Below are 18,772 nucleotides of genomic sequence, written 5' to 3' on the forward strand. Positions count from 1 at the left end.
TTATCTTACTCATTTCTATTTATTTATTCTGGGCCTGATCTGAAGATCTTGCCTTCCACCCCCATGGTCAGTCAGTGCTACTGCGTGTGGTACTGGTGTAGATTCCCTTAAATTCCTGCATTGGTTTACAGCTTTAAACTCCATTCTGTCTGGGACCCCTCACTATGGGTCTCCTCTCAGCTACTGCCAAACGCACACTTCCCTAGTACTGTGATGACCAGTCTCTCCTGAGGCCCTTGCAGTAATCAGATAAACAAATTATGAACATACCTATATGTTCACATACATGGATCCGCTAGCACTCACATGTGCATGTATGTATGTGCATGCACAGACACAGACACACACACAGACACACACACACACAAGTCAAACACAGCCAGGCATCCATGACCTATTGGTAAATGCTCTGTCCATGTCCCCCTTTTCCCTAACATTCCCTCACTCAGAGCCTTTGACTTAGTTTCTGTATGGAGCAATCTCTAGTTCCACCAAAAGAAATGGAACCTTCCGAGCTTGGGGCAAGACTTTTAGCAAACAGTGCAACCCACAGATGCAGAACTGGGAAAAGGAGGTATTCGACACCCTGCCCCGCCCCATGTGTTGAACCACAGAGATACCTCACTAAGGAATCCAAAATGCAGATCACTTTATAATACCCACTTTCAAGCACGACAGAAACAATTATCCCTCCAGGCAGTCGCTGGGAGAGAGTTCTACTCCGAAACCTCAATTTTCTTCTCAGTCACAATTCAAAACAGACAGGAGGGGGGAGGGGGAGGGAGTCGATACTGGAAATGTCACAGATTTTTCTGGCCAGTGTCTCTTGGAAATTTATTCAAGTTCCTGCAGCCCAAACAGGCTGTCTTCTCTGTGTGCAGACCAGAGATAAGCCACATTTTTTTTTTTACCTGCTGCCTCTGCCCTCACCCCAGGTCATTTTCATTACTCTTCACTGTGGCTGTTCTTTCTTTAAAATTGTAAAATAAAAATGCTCACTTGTGCTAAAGCTGAGACCCAGACAGGAAGAGCTCGGTCTGTGACTCTGCAAGTGGCAAGCTCTCACTGGGAGAGGAGGGTTCCAAGAAAGAGCAAACATAACTTTCAAATGCATGTGTGGAGGTTGGGGTGGGGGTGGGGCTGTAGACCTCACTCTGAGGAGCCCCGGACCGGGAAACTTGCTTTACACTCTTCTGAAACAACCGGGGTTGAGGGACTTTCCTGATTGTCCTAGGGCTCGGCTTCTCAAGGCTCCTTACTCTTTCCTCCAGATCCTTAGTTTGAGCCTCTCCAGCTTTGCGGTGTGCTGCCCAGAAGCTTCCCTTGTCTCCGTGACTCCTTGCTGTGTGGAGATTTCTTGTGCAGATTTGGGAACCATAGCAGTGTCCAGCCCTAACCTTCCCACTTGAATGTCTCCTGAACAAGCTTCACCCCGGGGACCACAGCCAGGGACCCCTGCATTGTTATCCTTTATGAGCAATTTCTTTTTCTTTAAACTGCTTGTCGAAATTGTCACTCTGAGTGCTAAAAGGAACCGGTAGCAGCACCACTTACCACAAGTGGAAAAATCGCTTAGAAATTAACTAGCAACAAACAAAATACTGGCACGGAACCTTAGCCATCAACTATCCCTAGCTAAAGATGCCAAAGGTTCGCTCCCTCTTCCTTAAATAAGGAGCCTACCAAGTCCTGGAGAAGACTGCATAGACTTTCTCTGGCTTGACTATAAGGGATAAAGCAAACATTTTCTAAGCCCAACTCTGATGTTATTCATTGCCGTGTTTAGGTCTCTAAAAGTCACTTCTGGTATAGTAGACAATCCTTCCCCCTCTCCCTAAAATGTTGACAGAGGTAAACAGGAGAGTAAATGCTTAAGAACTCTGGGGAGGTGTGGAGCTGTAAACAAACACCCACGACTTTAAAAAAAAGTAAAATCTGCATTAGAAATGTGTCTAGAGGGGTTGGGGATTTAGCTCAGTGGTAGAGCGCTTGCCTAACAAGCGCAAGGCCCTGGGTTCGGTCCCCAGCTCCGGAAAAAAAAAAGAAAAGAAATGAAAAGAAAAAAGAAAAGAAATGTGTCTAGAAGAGTCTTTTTCCAGTTTCTCACCCTAAATAAGGAAAACTCCACATTTAAGGTTCTGAAAAATCTCTCCCCACACTACACCCCAAGAAAAAGACTTGGTGTTCACCAAGCAGCTCCTCTGGTTAGGTCCCTGGTAGGAAATGACATGTGGTTATTAGTTTTGAAGTATCTGGCATCTTTGTAAGCAGTATTAGTCACCTCCCAAAACCTCAGGGCTTCCCACGTGCACAAGTCCCCACTAGGCACACCCTACCGGCCTTGGGGTAGCCCCCAACACCAAAAGACAGCTGGCATTTGAAACTTGACTGAAACCACACAGACCCCATCTCCTTCAAATGTCAAACCAGAAGATAGCAGCCCAGCAGGTTCCTCTTCAGGACTTAGGAAGAAAAAAAAAATCTCTTCTCAGTTGCCTGCCTTCAAACCAATCAATAGAGACCACAGGGGAGTGGAGTGAGGTAAAGGCTGACCTTTGAGTGAAGGGCAAATTCGATGATTCACAGTCAGGACTCACAATTACGTTCTAAGTCTTTAGTCTCCCTCTCACTCCACCCCCAGCCCACAACAGATGCTACTGTCCACACAGCAGAGGATGACCTGACAGAACTCCAGGCTTCCATTGGATCTTGATCTGACCAGATTTAGGGGTTACTGTTTCCTCATGTGTGGTGTGTGTGTGTGTGTGTGTGTGTGTGTGTGTGTGTGTGTGTGTCTTTCGCACGCGCACATACACAAGTGTATATGAGCTTGTGTTTACTTGACTGGTGTCTGTCATCCTTTAAGCGTGGGCATTCATAAGTCTGATATTTCCTGATGAGTCAAAAACAAAACAAAACAGAACAAAAATGATGTCCCACTTTCTAACTGCAAAAATCTCTCCAAACAGTTTTAAAATGGTGCTCTCTACTTGGACACAAAATAACACAAAACAAACTACCACCAAGACCCCATGTATTTTGACATTTCTGTCCCATTAGAATGGATGGGATTGTGCCTCAGCATAATAAATAAGAACCAGGATAAACTTAACCAACACTTAGGCTCTTATTTTGTGCTAGCCAGCAAGGGTTTTGTAAATAAAAACATATTTAGTCCCTATAGCAACCCTATACAGGTAGGTCCTAAAGGTTAGGTCCTGGTTTTGTAGAAGAAACTGAGAGAAATGGCAACTTCTGAAAGAGAGAGAATGTTATTTCACGCAAACTGCACAATGGGGTGAACTATATTTTTATGCTCATCTTACAAACAAGGAAACTGAGACAGACAGAAATAAAGCAGCTTGCCCAGACCCACCTAGAGAATGATCGAGAAGCAGGGCTGACCTCACTATCAATATCCAGCTCCCAAACACCTCTGCTCAGAAGTAAGGGAGCAGCTGTCTATGACTTAGAAACTGTCCTTTGCAGAGAAAGAAACACACACACACACACACACACACACACACACACACACACACACACACACACCTGAGACTTTGACTTTTTTAACCCCACAACAATACGTAGGCAGGAAGGAAGTCTGCCTGTCATACCAATCCTGCTGTCAACAGAACAGACCAGGAGGCCTAGTGACCAGAAATAATCTGTCCAAAGGGCACATAACCTAACTAAACACCACACATAGAACAGGAGGGATTTAGGGCAGTGGTGGAAGTCATGGTCCTCTGGTGGAAAGCTATGTCTTCAGTAATCTTAAGTGGATTCTGCCTTTTCCTGCCTGTGTTCCAGGGCTGGACAGTGCAGCTGCCCAGGAACTGCGTGACACGATCAATATAGTGAGAGGCCAGAAGAGAAAAGACTAGCTTCTAGAAGGCAGGCCATGCAGACATCTGTATATGCACAACAGCACCATTCTTTTGTCTTATTCTGGAAACTACTTTTTCCTCTCATGGAAGCATTATGTGTTCTTCTGTACGTTGACTAAAGATGTGTTTGGAAGCTTCTGAGGCACAGTTTCTCACATGATAAGGACAGACAGATGGAGCCCAAGCAACAATCTCTTAACAATATAAATAAGTCCTAAGGCTCAAAAGTCTGACTGCAAGTGATCTGACTGATTCCCACTAACATCAGGGGCCAAGCCAGCGCAGCAGCTCCCTACGGTCACCGCAGCACATGTAGCTGTAGGCATTGGAGGAACATTCAAATGTACAGGATTGACACCCCTCCCTGGTGGTGTGTGAACTGCGTGTATAATGGGCTCTGGGACCTTCCAAGCTTACCTGGAAGTAGTCAGTAATGAACGATCCAAGTTCACTCTTCAGCAGCCGCCTGGGGAGAGAGAAACACAGAATCAGAGTCAGGCAGCTACTGATGCAGTCATAGCTGCTAAAGATGGATTCCAAAGAATGATGACAAGTGTGCTTACCAGTAGCACAGGGGTGGAACCCAGGCGGGAGAGGAAATGTTCTTTCCTAGGTCCTGGTAGAGCCCTTTGCCCCCATGCTTCTACAGTGATAACATTTATAAGCAGTTTTAAGTCTAAAACACACTTTTTTTAATACGTTCCTCATCCAAAGATTTCAAGTGTGTGCAGCGTGGTATCATGGTTACAATTTGCATAGATAGAGACATCATGCCTACCCCCATTTACCAATTAGCCAAGAGCCGAAGTTTAAACCTAGACCTTCTCTGCAAACTCAATGCCTTTCCTATAACTCCATGTCTCCTCTCCTCTAAGCCCATCAGAGACGCCTAGACTTAAAATTCACGTTGAGGATATGTTGGGATGGTCTTGTCTCATCCTGAATGTACTGGGGCAGTCTACAAAAAAGACAACAGTGAGGAAATTGAGTTTCTGGTTACCTAGGCAACACATTTACTGAGCTGCCCAGTATGGTCCCACAAACTGTTCTAGTGAGAGCACGGTCCAGAGTGAGAAGGACAGACAAGGTCTTTGCTTGCATAGCTCCCACTCTTGGGTGTAGGATGTGGATATTAATAAATACATTCAGAAGGCAATATCAAAGCATCCTAAGTGCTGGAAATATGAACAAATAGAGATTTGGACACAGATTTCTTCCCCCTGTGAAAAATAATGGGCCCATCCCCACTGATCCATCTTGGATTTGATTCAGATAAGGTGAGAAAAAGCTCAAAACAAGAAAAACAGGCTCCTGGAATCCAATAAGTTCTCCAGGGAACAAAATCTCCCTGACTTCAATGTTCTCATCACCTCTCCCACCTGCTACGGTTATTAAGGAGCAAATGCTCAAATGTCTGACAATCTTGCTGGGTATTAACTTCCCCCAAAACATGCTCACACATGTCACTGATGAATAAACAGGCGGTTACAGCAATATGCCATTATGTGCACGAAACAGGAACAAGAATTTGGGGACAGAATAAGAGAGAAACACTCAGGTTTGAAATTTCCACAAAAGTGTGGAAAACGGAAAACACATGAAAAGCACCACCCTTTTCCCGCAGCAGAAATACAGCAAACAGATAAAGCATTTCGAGATTCACCTTAACAGCTGCCCATCTAAGAACCACTCTATCAATTCAACCCAAGGCTTGTCTGAGTGGTGGAAATGTAGCAAAGGCTATTGGGCTGGGACTGAAGAAATGGTTCAGCCATTAAGAGCGCTTGCTGCTCTTGTAGAGGACCCAGGTTCTATTTCTAGGACCCACATTGAGGCTCACAATTCCCTTATCCTCTACCCAGTCTTACAGATGCTGTCGCTGAGGCTCACAGGCGAGGGCCCTTTGTCTAAGGCCTGCCCAGGTTACCTGGTACAGGAGAAGGTTTCTCACCTTAGACTATAAACGTGTCACTAGCTGTGACCCCAGTTCCAGAGGATCCTGTGCCGTCTTCTGATCTCTGTGGTACTAGGCATGTCTTGGGGGGAGAAAACGGAACTGAGCTGCTAGTACTACATGCATGGAAGTTTCAAGGCCAAATGAAGCATGGAGTCTGCCTCTGATCAAGAAGCAAAATGCCTCCTTGACAGTCTTTGTGTCCACTGGAAAATCTCAGGGCCGTTGGTGAAGAAGCCAAGCTTGTGAGGAAGAGCCAAGTCCTATCGGATAGACCAGGTCCCACAACACTGAGGGACTAAAATAATACTGAGACCAAACAACATGTCGTAGAATTGGTGTCCGTGATTGTTAACCTTCATCATAAGCTTTCAATTCATCATTAAAAAAAAAAAAACTCTAAGTATTTCCAGAAAGTCTTAATGGAGCAGAGAAAACCCAGGTGACTAGTGGCCACACCCCAAAGAAAAGATGACTCTCCTCTGTTATTAGCTGTCATAGGTCCTCTGATGTGGGAAGGGTGAGGAGTAGGTCTTGTGTGCCTTTCCCCCATCTATGTTGGAATTTTGACTAGCTTGAACGTGTGTAAGCCTTGTGCTGGCAATCTCAGCTTCTGCAAATTCTTGAGGCACCCTGAGATTTAGACACATGCAACACTTTCAAAATAACACAGAAAAACACAAGGCTCTGTGTTCTCCTCTCCTTCCCCGGGGAAGAGACTAGAGGATCCTGAAACTGTGACTATAAATTAAGGAGGGCCTGAACTGAGAACAGGACCCCGTTGAAGGAATCAGAGAAAGAACTGGAAGAGCTGAAGCGGCTCGAGACCCCTTATGAACAACAATGCCAACCAACCAGAGCTTCCAGGGACTAAGCCACTACCTAAAGACTATACATGGACTGACCCTGGACTCTGATCTCATAGGTAGCAATGAATATCCTAGTAAGAGCACCAGTGGAAGGGGAAGCCCTGGGTCCTGCTAAGACTGAACCCCCAGTGAACGTGATTGTTGGGGGAAGGGCGGCAATGGGGGAAGGATAGGGAGGGTAACACCCATAAAGAAGGGGAGGGGGAGGGGTTAGGGGGATGTTAGGGAATAACACTCGAAATGTAAATAAGAAATATTCAAGTTAATAAAAAAAATACTACCAGACACCCTTAAAAAAAAACTCAAAACTCTTTCTTCTAATTAATACATATGTCATTTTCATTATGATTTAGGAACTAGCCTATGTGTTTACTTGGGTAATAAAATACTGGCACTGTAAAAAAAAAAAATTAAGGAGGGCCAGGCAACAGTTTAGCAAACTGGATTCCCTGAAGTTAGAGGGACTCAGGGTCACAAAACATACTGTGACCTTATTAGCCTAGTCTAATCTAGACTATGGTCTTTGGGAAGGGAGCCCCAGGACACCAGGTGCATTTCTATGCATATTCCTACACATGCAGACAGACATTCTAGAAGACTGCTCAATGAGATACTCTTATAATAGCAGTTGCTTTTGAAGAGGAACAAATGGGAACTAGGCTTTTGGGGTACAGTAAAGATTCTCCACCTTATACCTTTTTATAACATGCACATACACACGCACACACACACATGTACACACATGTGCATGTATGCAAGTGTATGTTCATGTGTATTCATGTGCATGTAGAAACCAAAGATCAACCAACCTCAGGTGGGACACCTTGGGAGCCATCCATCTTATTTTTTGAGACAAGGTCTCTCTCACTGGGACCGGTGGCTCCCTGACCATCGAACCTCAGGGACCCTCCTGGTTCTATCCTCCCAGTCCTTTGATTACAAATACACACTACCATGTGCTATTCACATGGGTACTAGCCCTGGCCACCAAACTCAGGTCCATGCACTTATGTGGCAATACCTTACCACCAAGTCATCTTCCCAGCCACAGCTATAACATTTTTGACCGCATGAATATAATCACGTTCAAAACACTATTTAAAATGATCCTAAAACTAACAGTAGCCACCACCAAGGTTACTGAGTGTGGGTCTGCGTTTCCGCCTTGCCCCTGGGGAGCTGGAACACAGCCAATACCCAGCTCAGGAAGGCACTAGGCTGCGTTTCTTCCCTGCTGCTGGGGTGCCAGGCTTGTGGGATTCTAACACATCCCTCAGGGGAGGTGAATGCAGTCTAAGATAGGAGCCCCAGCCTTGTTCCTTCAGGTGAGAAACTGAAGCGTGGGGGTGGGGTGCTGGGACAGGAGGCTGTGGCTCTCAGATTCCTATAGACCCAGAATCTGCCAGGGAGTTGGGAACTGGCTGTGGACCTGTGAGGTGCTTGGTGGGGCTGGGAGGCTTCTACCAGAGACAAAGGCATGACTCTGTATGACAAAGGCCTTCCCCATGATGGCCCTTAATAAAGAAGACAGTCCTTGCTTGTCCTAACTGGTTTATTCATGGCAGACAAGGATGCATACAACTTACTCGGGGTGGGCCAGAGATTAAATACCGTCTGAGGAGGCTCATTGGCTAATTACTCAGGTCTTGTCTAGATACCACATTAGCATGAAGAACTCTAAGCTCTATGCTGCCGTGGTCCTCTTAGTGGGGTGTTGTGGTCACGCACTCCAGGACAGGAACCTAGCTATTTCGAACTCCTGCCATCCTCAGTTATGAGTTTTATCGGGGTTCTGAACTTTGCTACTACCTCACTAGTTCTTCTGTCTAGTGGCATGGTTCACTGCCCCAGCCTGAAACCCAAGAAAGGACTGTGGGAGTAAGTTCCAAGCATGAGTGTAATATCGGGAAGCAGGCAGACAAAGGGGTGACAGCTTAAAAGTTCTGAGAACCAGCACTTCCATTGCTCCCTGGGTTGGTAACCTGAGAACCACTGATCCAAGGGGACTTAGAGGAGGCAGAGGAGGTGAGGAAAGGTGGCCGGGGCCAAGGGATGGGAGCAGTGCTGGCCGGCCAACTTGTGGGTAAACCACAGCCGAGTCAGGTTACACAGCTGCCACTGCACTGTCTATTCTGCTTGTCCTTGTCTAGCAAGGAAAGGGCAGTTCAGAAAAAAACCCTCTGTTCACATGTCAACCAAACTGAGAGTTACGAGGTCTCCCACATTTCCACCTCAGTCTATGGCTATCCTGACAGTAAAGACACTTGAAGGATACACGTGTCCACGTGTATCCCTCCCGTAACCCATCAGACTACCAAGACAATAGTTCTTAAGAAACTGGAAGTTCCCCAGGAATCCCATGTTCAAATAAGGAAAATGCAGAACCCAGGTGCCAGTCAAAGGAGACACTTGTCTTCCAGAAAGAGATTTCATGTAGTTTGCCAACTTGTCAGAGTGTCTCATAGTTCAGTCTAAATCTGAGACAACGATGGGCCGTGATGATCAGAACCACACCCTGACCAAGACCACTTAATTATGCACTTTTTGCCTTTATTTAAGCCTAAATTCTTATGCCAGGACCCCAAAGAGGGACTACTATATCCTTTTGCCCCCTCTTTCAATATCACTACATTGAATTAATCCTTTTCCTGCATTTCACCATGGTCTGTTTTTAAATTACCTATCGAGGCTATGTGACCTAGTATAGCTTCTCAGGTCAGATGGAGTCCAGATTCTGACCCTGACTCAGAAAACAGTGCCCTCTCCAGAGGACTGCAGTAGATGCTGCCCCTCTTATCTGAAAACTGGCAAAGGGAATAGCAAGCTCACTAATTAATTGTTTGATTTATAATAATTTACTAGAAAGCTGTTCTATGTTCAATATGATGCCGGGTGCAAGAAGAAGAGGAGTCAGGACCCAGGAAAAGGCCTCCTCCCTGACCACTCTCTCATTCAAAAGCTGAGATTTCTTTTTTTTTTTCTTTTTTTTTTTTTTTGGAGCTGGGGACCGAACCCAGGGCCTTCCGCTTCCTAGGCAAGCGTTCTACCACTGAGCTAAATCCCCAACCCCAAAGCTGAGATTTCTTAAGAATCACACTGGGGGCCTGAGTTGGAGACTAGAACTAGACTTAAAATTCCAGCCCAATGGCGTGCACTTGTAACCTTGGAGCTGGGAAATGGGGAACGGGAGGAATCCTGGGGCCTGCTGTCCAGGTCTGGTGATAGCAAGTCACTGAGACTCAGAAACAGGATGGATGACTCCTAAGGAATGATACCCAAGGCTGTCCACTGGTCCACATGCATGCATGTGCCTGCACACATAAAAACGCAAACACATACACACAGAGAGGGATACATATATACAGACAGATATACAGTGACACATGCATATACAAAAACACACAGACACAGACATATACACATACATTCACACATAGGATATACACACAAGCACATTATACATACTCACACACAGGGACACACACAAATACACACACCATACATACACACAGGACACACCCAAACTCACCACTCACACATAGGGAAACATATACACAAAGACACCTCACAGACACATATACACAAAAACACACATACGTACAGACACATATACACATAGAGACATACACACCACACACAAACACAAGTCATACACATACACCACACATGCGTATGCGTGCGCGCGCGCATGCGTGCACACACACACACACACACACACACACACACACACAAGCAAGGCATCAGAGATACTGGTCTAAATCAAAGCAAAGGTAATTCCCCTCTCACCCCCGCTATCTGGCTCACCAAGTTTATCTAGTTTGTGGGTAAAGCACAGAGAGAGGAGAAAAGCAGACTGAAGAACAGCCGGATTCGTGAGATGGTAGTCTGCTATCTCCAAGTTGCAAAAGGGAGAAATTTCTGGATTGCTAGTACATAGACCCAGGTTCGTGTGAGACTCAGAAGCCTAGAATTCTGGCAACCTACCTTCTATTTTCCCAGTTTTGTCTAAGATTTCTTCTGACAACAGAAACACAATTATCTCTTGGAACATATTAAAAATACTAAGGAATAAACACAAATTGTACCTAAGATGGTGTCTCATTTTCTCAGTCGATTTACTACTCATGTGTGTCAGGCCCTGATATGCACAGCATTTGTGTTTCTGTGGTTTAGCTTAAGCAGTATCTGCAGAGGAGCAGAAACAGCCCTGCTTCTAACCAAGATGACCTCCAAGACCACAGCTCATTAAGTCTGGAAGCCGCTGCCTGGGTCTGAATACTGATGGCCAATTCCCTGACACTAACAGTGGGCAGCAAGCAGGCAAATGCACTCGTCCCAGTCCTCAGAGAATCTGGGGATAGTGAGACACCTACAGAACAGGACAACTGCAAGAGGCGGTCGAGTTCATCTTCTTTTGTAGACTTCTTTTGTAGACTTCTTTTCTGACTTGTGGTAAGGCTTGGCAAGGGTTGGTCATGAAGATTCTATCAGGTCTGGCTGACTCTGAAGCCTACAGCCCTAGGACCCCATCTTTCTCCTCTTTCACTCCTGCCCAGGACAGCAGACAGGCCTTCCCCAACCTCAGATTTAGGTCCTGGGAAATGTGAATGGAATAGCAATGTTAGGCCCAGAGCACAGCTCTCTAAGGGTTAAAAGGTAGACACCACAAGGGAAAGGGGTTGCGAGGCTGATGTGGCTGATGTGAAAAGACGCATAGTCCAGGACATACCCACACGATCAGTTTCACATTCCCAGGCCTGGGACTTCATTTGACAACAGACTTCTGCTCAAGCCACTCCACCACAAGCAGCTGAGTTAGAAGGAAGTTAGGGAGCCAAAAGCTATGGGAAGGAAATGTTTACGTGGGACACGTGAACCCAGTGAAAGCAGAAATAGCATGAAGGTCAGTGAGAAGGCAGAAGAAGCTACAACAGGAAAAAAGAGGGAACAAGGTACTGGGCTATACTGTGTCACACCCTGACACCTGCCCACATTGACCAGCTGAGCTGCCACCCCAGTTCACAGGACTTCCTGTGATTACATAATCCAGGGTTTCTCAACACCATGGGTCGAGACCCCTTTAGGAATTGCATATCAGATAATCCTGCATAGCAGATATTTACATTCCAATTTCTAACACTAGCAAAATTACAGTTATGAAGTAGCAACAAAAAGCATTTTATGGTTAAGGGTCGCCACATGAGGGACTGTATTAAAGGGTCACAGCATTAGAAAGGTTGAGAACGACTGACCTAGACCCTGGATCTCCTCCTCATACCATGCTGTCAACGTGGTCTCCGCTCTTGTTGTCCTGAAAGTAAAGTAGACAGCTCCAAAGTTGGGATCCAGCCAGCACAGGGCAGAAGGGACTGTCAGAAGCTACCTCACAACTACCATCACCCCTGCATGTAGAGGTAGAGGGCTGAGGGGTGGAGGAGCACGATAGCCAAATCCTTCTGTTTGTCAGCTTGCTTTAATTGTCTTCCCAAGTTAACATTAGAGATGAGTAGGCCACCATTCAGCTAGGATGGGTCAAGAGAGCAGTACTAGTTGTTAAATAGTTGGCTACCCCACATTCTCCCTAGGCTGCTTTGTGGGACCTGCCTCAACTGCTTCAAAATCCAGGAACAGCAAGGCCCTCCAGGGAGGCTCCAAGCCAGATGTCAATGCAGTGCTCAGCCAACCTGATTGTTCCTCCTCTGAAGATCCCACCTAGCAACTCCAACAAGGCTTGTTTGGAGGCAACAGCCTGTTAAGTGGTAGCATACAAAAGCTGGCCTTTCAAAGCCCTTTGGCCTATTCCACTGGGATGCACTGGAGTCAGTGCCTCTGGGTGGGGCACATCACTACCAGTTCCCCATATCTGTCTGCACCCCAATGGGTATCAGTGGGAACACTAAAGAAAGACACCCAATAACTGGGCACAAGCTAAGTTCCTGATTATGAGGTGCATGCTGCATGGGACAGCTTGCACACCCTCGAATACTCCAACAGCCTCCCAGGTGGGAATCCGTCACGTTGCCTTCTGCCCATAGGAGACTAATGCACAGAGAACTCAAATGGAGGAAGTACACTGTGTCTACAAAGGAAGAAGACAAGATGGGGAGGGAGGGAATATGACTGTTAGAAGCAAGGAGTAGAAGAAAATTCCTTTAAAACCAGCAGGCAAATCTCAGGATGCTTGACTGGCCTAAGCCTGGGTTATGGATCTTACATTGCCAGACTGAAACTTTCCAAACAGTATAGAAACCATGAGTTTTGGGGAAGGAGAGTAGATTTCTAACAACATTTAGACCAACACATGGGCCAGTCGCATTGGTCTCCAATTGCCACTTCTTGTTAAGGACTTTCCTGTCCCCCAAAGACAAGTTTCTCAACAGCAGCACAAGGTATGAGATCAGGAAGAGCCAAATGAGCTCAAAAGACAGCCCTCAGGGGCCTCGCCTGGTGGTATACTAATCAAGTCATAAAGGACTCGAGGGGTGGAACCAAAAGGGTCTCTGATAGTCTAAGACCAGCCTGGTCTACAGTGTGAGTTCCAGGTTAGCTGGGACTAAATAATGAGGCATGTCTCAAAAAGAGAGAGGAGAAAAGAAAGAAAAGAAAAATACAATAAAATCTTATCTTAGTCCCACCCAAACTAAGGTTTTACTTTTAAAGACATCATCCCGTCAACCACACCTACTTCAAGATCCTTTAGTGAGGCCATACCCAAGTGCATCAGGCCAGAATGTGGCCTGTGTCAGCTCTGCAGGATTCTAGTGTCTTCTGACAACATGGCAAGCTGGGTTTAAGGTCCCAACATAAACCAATGGAAGGAGGGGCCCTTGGTCCTACCAAGGCTGGACCCCCCAGTGTAGGGGAATGTCAGGGCAGGGAGGCTGGAAGGAGTGGGTGGATGGGGTGGGGGTTTATGAATGGGAAACCAGGAAAGGGGATAACATTTGAAATGTAAATAAATAAAAAAAATCCACTTCGATAAATAAATAAAGTCCCAACACTTCTTGCAGAGATGGCCCCAGTGAGCTAGTCTACCTTTCATCCATACAACAGGGAGACAGTATCCAGTTTCCAGGCATGACGCTTGTACACGAGTGAGTCCGCACACAGCCTCAGAAGGGCCTGCTGCATTCTGCTAAACAGGTACTTGTACAGTCATTGCCTCAAGGACTCATGCTTCACACTGGCCTTGGTGCCATTAACCACCCTTCCGGGGGGACTTAGGCTCCCCCTTTTCCCAGCCCCCTGCTTTTCCCAGCCTCCACTAGTCAGCAATCTCAGAAGGATGGGAACCTCTGAGGTGGATTGCCCTCTGGGATTTGCGCCTTGGAGTCCTCAGACGGAAGTCTCAGCTCAGACTGGCCAGAGATCAATCCAGAGATCAATGGTTACCAGAGCCTCTTCTCCTTAATCATCTCTGGGGTTCCCTTTACGCCATTACCTTGCTCCCCAAGAACAGAAGTGGTGTGACTGGAGAGAGGAGGGATGTACATTCTCCTCAGGCCAGCCACAGATAGATAACGTATCTACAGCTTCCGAAAGCCTTACCTCTGAATGCTTACTTTTGCAGAGAAAAAGTCCTCCCTGGGAGCTGAGGTTATAGGGTAAGAAACAGACAGACAGTTATGTCCTCACTACCCTGTGTACCTGACTGCCAACTGCTTACCCCTCAGATTTCAGTTTAGGAATCAATCCCATCCCCAGTCCAACCCCTGCCCAGCTCTTCTCTAATACAAGTTCAGATCTACCCAATGGCCGCTCAGGAACGTGTCTAGGATCAAGCAGAGCCCATCACAAATTCTTGATAGATGGGTAACAACACCAACAGCCCCTCTGTCAGTGCACCCCAACCCAGGTTCTCCTGAGAACCAGTAAACGGTAATCTTTGTTTTCTCACTCTTCCAGCTCTTGCTGGCCATGTAAAAGTATTGTTTCCTAAGGAAGAACATGATCCACACCAGGACTCGGCCACTCCTGTCAAGGGTGAAGCTAGAGCATTAAAACACCACATCCAAGCTCCAGAGAACTCAGACAGAAAGGTGTGCAGGTTGAGCCAGCACTGTGGACAGTGAGGACTGGCAATCTGGCCAGAATAATTCTATTCAGAAAGGTCATCTCCTTGCCTGTGGGGATATCGAGTCATGTTCTGCTTCCCAAGGCAGTTGCAAGTAGAAAGTATTCTGATTTATGGTTTTCATATTGACAAAACAGGTGTCTTGACTCTCATTTCGGGAAAACTGGCCACTCTGTTTTGGATGGACTTACTCCTAAGGTCTGGAAATACTTGTGTCTAAATTCAATATTATGTTTTAGAACTTGGCCAAACTTGGAGCAAAGTTCTTCCCTGTATGACTTCAAAGGTTATTTGCAAAGACAGTGTTTTCAATGACACGTCTTAAAAGAGAGGGCCAACACTTGCAGTGGCTGAATTATAAGATCCAGTTACACAAGTGCGCCTGCTTTCTGGCCATCCTGTGCACTGGTTCCTACTTTCAAGCGTCCATTTCTCCCAGGTGCATCCTGATTACATTGCTAGAAAGAGAGCCGTGCGAGCTGTCAGCAAAGTGCCGTTGCACAAACATGAGGACCTGAGTTCTGATTCCCAGACCCACAAAAGAGCTGAGCATGGGTCTGTGAGGTCAGCACTGGGATGGTTGCACTTTCCTAGATCTCATTGGTACCCAGCTAAGTCAAATAGATATATCCTGGGTTCAATGTTCCCCGATAACAAAACAAGGTGTGTGTGTGTGTGTGTGTGTGTGTTTGTGTGTGTGTGTGTGTGTGTGTGTGTGTGTGTGTATCTATAATAGAGGTGCCCAAGGAGGCCAGGAATAAATAAAATTGATGAGATGGAAAACAGCCAAGGAAGGCACTTGATTTTAACCTCTGCCCACGCCTCAAGTGTACACACAGACAAAAAGACACAGACACAGACAGACAGACATATATACAAGAGGGGGCAGGAAAGACAGGAAGATAGATAGGAAGGGGGCCAAGCCTGGCTGGGATCAGAGACCCAGGGAAGAGGATTAGTGATGATCAAAAAGATTTTTACTGCTTGGCTGAACAGAATGGAGAACCAAGAGAGTCATTTCCTCTTAGACTTGGTCTCCACAGAAAGAAGAAATAGCTGGCTGTCCTTGTAAGAGCTCAGCCTCACCCAAACTTTAGTTCCAAGCACACGCTCTGAGCAGCTCTCAAGTTCAAAGAGAGGTTACCTCATATCCAAAACACTAGGGAGATCATCGTGCTGGTTCTGTCCCCAGGACAATTCGTCACTTGGCACTGTGGGCTCGTTCACAGCATAACCCCCATTATTCCTAAGCACTCATCACAACAACACAGAGAAAGTCTAACGTTCGCTGAACACTTCTTTTGCATCAGACTCTGTGCCAAGGATGCTTAAGCAAGTTACAACCCTCCAAACTGCCATGAGGCTGGTGCCATTATCACCCACATTTTATGAAAGGAGAAACAGACAGAAAAATTAAGCAACTTCCCCAACCTCATAGGACTTAATTAGCCTGGATTCCCCAGGCTCTGAATCCAGTGCTGCCTGGCTTCTCTTACACTGGAGAATACTACGAGCCTAGAACTGATCAAAGTCAAAGCCCGCGTCTGTGAGAATGTGGGCAGAGCGGCACGTCCACTTCAGGACTGTGGTCACTGGGCAGCTGTGTGTGTCTACATACACTCGCCGATGTGGAAGCAAGTCGGCTGGCTTGCTTTATGCAATTTGAGATAACTTGAGATGTCCAGGTGTGGTCTTTTGAATGAAAATGAACTCCGTAGGTTGGTTTGTATGTCTAAATGCTCGGTCCCGTTAGTTGGAATGATTTGGAAGTATTAAGAGGTGTGGCCCTGTTGGAGGTGTCTAACTTGGGGCTGGGCTTTGAAGTTTCAAAAGCTGGCTCCAGGCCCAGTGTCTCTCCACTGTTACTTGTGAATCGGGATGCAAAGCTGTCAGCTACTGCTCCAGTGCCATGCCTGTCTGCTTCCCGCCATGACGCTCATGGACTAACCCTCTGAATCGTGGTTTTTTTTTTTCCATTTTTTTCATTGGCTATTTTCTTTATCTACGTTTTAAATGCTATCCACCTTCCCGGTTTCCCCTCCAGAAATCCTCTATCCCGTCCCCCCACCCCCTGCCTCCATGAGGCAGAGGCAGGAAGATCTCTGTGGGATAGACGCCAGCTTGGTCTCTACACAGTGAGTTCCAAGAAAGCTGGGATTACACAGCGAGAGTCTGAAAATAATTTTTTAAAAGAAACAAAAATATGAAGAAGTTTTAAATAAAAATCTTCACTGCGGGAACACTACTACATTCTCTAGGCAGCCTCCCCATTCAGAAGACCCCTCGGCATGCAGTGGCTTCTCTGGGCTTGGAGGGGGCGGGGGGGGGGGGGCAGCTGACCACTGGGGTTGGCACACACCTTTCTAGCTGCCCGCAAAGGTCTTTGAAGTACAATGTCAGGATCTGTCTCCTGAGGTGAGAAACAATTAGCACATTCCTGATCCACTGACTTATTTATTTATACTTCCACTGGGGGGCTGAGGAACCTCAGGAAAAGGCCAGGAACTTAGTGCTTGGAATAAGCTGGGCTCTTTCTTGCTACTCTGTGGCTGGTGACCTGGCTTTGCCCCTGTCACATACCTTCTCAGGACCTCACTTTCCTTCCCTGTAAAATGAGGCTCTGGGCTAGATGGTCTCTTTTGTCTCTTTCCACATTCACGTAATTATGTCATGAAATTCAAGTGCATAGGAGAAATGTAAGACAGCTGTTTGCTTTTTTGTGCTGTACAGGTTTTAATGAAAATAGAGCTCTTAAACACCCAGACCTTAACACAGACCTTAATTCAACATAAACAAGGCCTGAACAATGGCCTTGTTTGTTGTTCTGCCCACCACAGGTCTGGACTTTAGCCTAGATATTCTGTATTTAACATACCCAGAGAGGAATTAAAAGGCTAGCTAATTCAACCTCCTTACCCTAGCTGAGCCTGGGGCTGTCATTTCACCAGGACACAAATCCTAGTGTACCACCACCACCCTGCCTCCTGCACCCTCTGCATTAGGTTTCTCTCGGTTCCTGGCTTACTGCAAGCATAGGACGACCTTGCACTTGCTGAATCTCCCACCTGTAGTCTCCTTCCCCCAACAAATCCCGGTTGGCCCTCAGATCACAGCAAAAGCATCACCTCTATAGTCCCTTGACTTCTTGGTGAGACCAAGTCAATCACCACACTTTATCATATCAACTATGTCATGATTGGTTGACTAATGAGAGTCTTCCCATCTGACTATACATTCCAAGAGAGCGAGCCAGGGACGTGGCTCAGTTGACAGTATGTTTTTCCCACTACGCAAGAGGCCCTGGGCTTCATCTCCAGCATCTTACAAACCAAGGATGGTAGCTCACACTTGGAATGCCAGCAATCCGGAGGTGGAGACAGGGGTATCAGGCACTCAAGGCCATCCTCAGTGACACAGTAAGCTCAAGGTCACCGTGGGCTTGTCTCAAAATAAACATACAAACAGACAATAAATAACAACAACCCAGGAATGCAAGGTTCACATATGTCTGCTCCAGCACTTGGTTATCAAGGAGGTACTCTAATATTTGTTACTATGTCTTTTAATAATAGCAGTAAGTCTCAAGTAATCCTGCCTCAAACACTAAGTCATATTAACTATGATGGTTAGAGCTCAATAAACGTTTACAGAATTTATACCAGCCCCCAATCTATCAATCTGTACCCCCGGCACAAGCACATTATGTACATGGGCATAGGTGACATATCAGAATGAGAAGTCTAGGTGGCAATGGTCTCGGAACACATCAAGTACAAGAGCAATTCAACAGCGAACGGAGGAGCAACAAGGACTAAGCAGAGCTGTGGGTTTTGGGAGGTGGGGATCCTATATACCCTAACGGGAAAACAACACTGGTTTTGGCCAGCCAAGTACCTGATGCTTTCGTTCAGTGCATACAGCTCATTGCTCTGCAAGCCGCCCCCTTTGAAAACGTTGATCACAGCCGTCTGCACACTGCAGAGAGAAA

At 46.3% G+C, this 18,772-nt stretch overlaps 1 protein-coding gene across 4 annotated transcripts in view; it reads right to left on the minus strand.

Annotated features, from left to right (window-relative positions):
- The window catches only part of Prr5l (proline rich 5 like), a 173,209-nt gene that overhangs the window by 38,414 nt on the left and 116,023 nt on the right, over positions 1 to 18,772 (minus strand). For all 4 annotated transcript variants that reach the window (NM_001080150.1, XM_087653268.1, XM_087653269.1 and 1 more), the window contains 2 exon segments: positions 4,305 to 4,353; positions 18,679 to 18,759. In NM_001080150.1, coding sequence (NP_001073619.1) covers positions 4,305 to 4,353; positions 18,679 to 18,759 — 130 coding nt within the window.

The sequence above is a fragment of the Rattus norvegicus genome, chromosome 3 (assembly GCF_021556685.1).
Source record: "Rattus norvegicus strain SHRSP/BbbUtx chromosome 3, alternate assembly SHRSP_T2T, whole genome shotgun sequence".
Classification (NCBI taxonomy): domain Eukaryota; kingdom Metazoa; phylum Chordata; class Mammalia; order Rodentia; family Muridae; genus Rattus; species Rattus norvegicus.